General features: G+C 35.4%; 1 protein-coding gene across 1 annotated transcript; it reads right to left on the bottom strand.

The window, feature by feature from the left end:
- Positions 1–184: 184 nt before the first annotated feature.
- LOC132636622 (acyl-lipid (9-3)-desaturase-like) lies at positions 185–2031 on the bottom strand. Its single transcript, XM_060353580.1, has one exon. The coding sequence runs from the start codon at positions 1728–1730 to the stop codon at positions 387–389; it is 1344 nt and encodes a 447-aa protein (XP_060209563.1). The 5' UTR covers positions 1731–2031; the 3' UTR covers positions 185–386.
- Positions 2032–3334: the final 1303 nt, after the last annotated feature.

The following is a 3334-nucleotide window of genomic DNA, read 5'->3' as shown; positions in this document are numbered from 1 at the left end:
TTGGTTTAACCGACGAACTACGTGGAAAATATGAGTTGAGAGGACAAGAGGATTCGATCTCCACGAAAGGCATACTAGGCATAAATATACTTAATGAGGATTTTCTTTTTCAGCAATCCATCAATTATGAGAAAAAACAGAAGTTCATGAGACAACAATCACAAGGGGTTGAAAGCACAGCCAGTCACCAAACTCTTTTTATTTCTCAATAAAAGAACAACGACAGAAGGTGACTATTTTTATATCTTGAAATTCACCAACTCTTTTTATTTCTCAACGAAAGAAAAATGACAAAACCAACTCTTTTTATTTCTCAAAAAAAAGAACAATAACAGAAGGTCTCTTTCAGTTTCTACCGGATGACGATCCCACGGATTTCCTTGAGCTCAAGCGTGAGTGTTGACGGCTTCCCAAACTAGATTGTTTCGAACCGGCTTAGTTAAATCCCTAGCCTGCAAAGCTGCAACTCTGAGGGTGTTGATAGTCAAAGCATTAGCATTCAAGAAGGAGGCACAATTGTAAGGTAAACCATGCTTGTTACATAGGTCTTTCACAAAGGGAGAGACTTTCCTCAATTGGCATCTTGGTAATCTAGGAAACAAATGATGCTCAATCTGAAACTGCAATCCACCATGAAACCAATCCATCCAACTAGGACATGATATATCAAGAGAACCACCAATTTGTTTCTCAATCCAATCATTTCCTTTAAGTGGTGCAATGTAAATCTTAGATGAGAAATGATTCAAACAGAATTGGACATGCTGAATTCCAGGCACTGTGGAACTAGCAAAAACAAACATAATTCTTTCACTCCAGTTTGGCAAGCAAGAAACAAGCAATGGATACCAAATCCAAAATGAAACCAATCCCAAAAGCTCTTGAACTAGATGGGGCACATTTTTCTTGGATAGCAAGAATATGTATGATTCTACAAACATAATGATTCTAGCAACACACATAACGGGATAAAATGTCCAATGCTGATAACTAACCAAGAATCTAGTAAAAGAATCAAAAGTCATCTTCTTATTATAATAATAAGAAGTGAGTGAGTTGAAACATTTGGAAGATACCACAAATAGTGGCATGTGTTGAAGATCAGGATCATATTCAAGACTGTTGCAAGCAATGTGGTGAGAATTATGTCTCCATTTCCACCAAGCAAAGTTGATTCCATTAAGGCAATTCGCGGTGAGAAGTTGAGCAAATCGGTTAAGCCTACGGGTTCTCATTACTTGATAATGCCCTAAATCATGAGAAATCCAACCACTTTGAATCCAAAAAAACCCCATCAAGCCACCACTTATCAAATGTGCAAACACAGTTTGACAACACAAGATTCCATAAACACTCATGGCAAACAACATTGCCATGAAACACATTGTGAATAAATAAACATGGCCTTTCTTTTCAAACAACCCAAGTTTAGTGAACTCAGACACAAGCTTTCTATAATCCTTGGACACCTCAGAAGCAAAATAATTTTCGACGTAAAATCCATTAAAGAACTTGTCAAGATACTGCCAAGTAGTAGCAGGATGGTATGCAACAAAGGCATCAGTGACATCTTGGCCAGCAAGATTTAACAATGGGAAATCACCACCAGGGTGTTCCTTGACCCAATTTGAGATATCATAAACCTTACCCTGAATGGCTATCCATAGATCCCCTGGTTTTTTGTGATTCTTGAGCTCCTCACTGGTAATGTACTTCCTTGAATCTGCCATAAGAAAATATTGTTGGGAAACAAAGGTAAATTCACAATAACAAATTGTTATCTAGCAAAGTAGTAGCATTGAAAATAAAACATTACTATGATAATATTTTTGAGTAAATACACAAATGAAATGAAATATTACTTAGGCATTGTGAAGTAATTATTATTTAGGCATTGTGAAATATTACTTCAAGATTAAACAAGCCCATCTCTCTAATTAAATAATAGCGACAAATTTTAGAAATTGAAATTAAACACAGCCAATTATAAAGTATGAAAGAAAGCTTAAAAAATGAAAACAAAATAGGAGAGAAAGGAAGATGTTTTCTGATCATTCTCATGGAACGAAATGCCTATTTATAAGCTGTAGAAAGACTAAAAATAATGACAAGTGACTAACCACTTGTCAAAAGCTTTCCATGCACAATGCCACAAATAATTTCACTTGCTACTTTTCCCAAGTAATGCCATTTATCCCTAAATTTTGAAATATTACTACTCCCCAAGACTAAAAATAATGACAAGTCGATAACCACTTGTCAAAAGCTTTCCATGCACAATGCCACAAATAATTTCACTTGCTACTTTTCCCAAGTAATGCCATTTATCCCTAAATTTTGAAATATTACTACTCCCCAAGACTAAAAATAATGACAAGTGGCTAACCACTTGTCAAAAGCTTTCCATGCACAATGCCACAAATAACTTCACTTGCTACTTTTCCCAAGTAATGCCATTTATCCCTAAATTTTGAAATATTACTACTTCCCTCCGTCCCAATTTATATGAAGCTTGATCAATTTGAGGAGTCAAATAGCCCTTTGACGATGATTTTCTTCAATTCTTTTCGTATAGTGTGAATTATTAATTATGCAGACTTAAGTATAGTTTTCAAAAATATAAATTTTATTACAAAATACTCGAACAATCTATATACAAAATTGAGTCAAAGAAAAAGCTTTTTTGTAACAAATTTTAATATGCGGAAAATAAATTACAACCACAAATAAAATATGAAGAAATAGAGATTTTATTGATGAACATTGTGGGTACAAGATCCGTTTACTCCCTTAATGCTTCTCTCCTAATATTTCTCCGTAATTCGAGGGCCGTTAGTAGCTTGTTTCACGAACGTAGGATGATTTGGATATGTGGAATTTCTTGGGATGTATTTGATCTCCATGAAAGGATATTGTGGATCTTTTTGAGGTATTTGGTTGTCAAGAAATATCCAGCCACATATTGACCTCTTTTTGAATACCCATGAGTTTATGGGATATCTGAGATGTCTTTTTAAGGGAATATGCCTCCTTTATATAGGTGTGAGCTAGTGATTAGGGTAGAGTAGCCTCCAAAAAAACCCTAATGCATATTGAGCTTGTTTTGTAGAGGCCTGACCTAAATCGGGTAAAATTTCAGTGTCTACAAAGCCGTTTGGCTCCCCAAACTGATCAACCTTCGTATAAATTGGGACGGAGAGAGTATAAATTAAATATGATAAAAAGAAAAATAGTTTTCTATATTCGAGTCTGCTCGGTCACCTTGTCTGTCTGGGTATAAGAGAGGTTGAATGAAAATGTCACACCCCCAACGAGGAGTATGACAAGCTCCGAC

This window comes from Lycium barbarum, chromosome 4, assembly GCF_019175385.1.
Source record: "Lycium barbarum isolate Lr01 chromosome 4, ASM1917538v2, whole genome shotgun sequence".
Classification (NCBI taxonomy): Eukaryota; Viridiplantae; Streptophyta; class Magnoliopsida; order Solanales; family Solanaceae; genus Lycium; species Lycium barbarum.
Note: the sequence above shows the minus strand (reverse complement) of the source record. Positions and strands in the feature narration are given on the sequence as shown.

What these genes read in the sequence shown, in the direction of transcription:
- LOC132636622 (XM_060353580.1), bottom strand. Translation starts at nt 1,730, where the DNA reads ATGGCAGATTCAAGGAAGTACATTACCAGTGAGGAGCTCAAGAATCAC.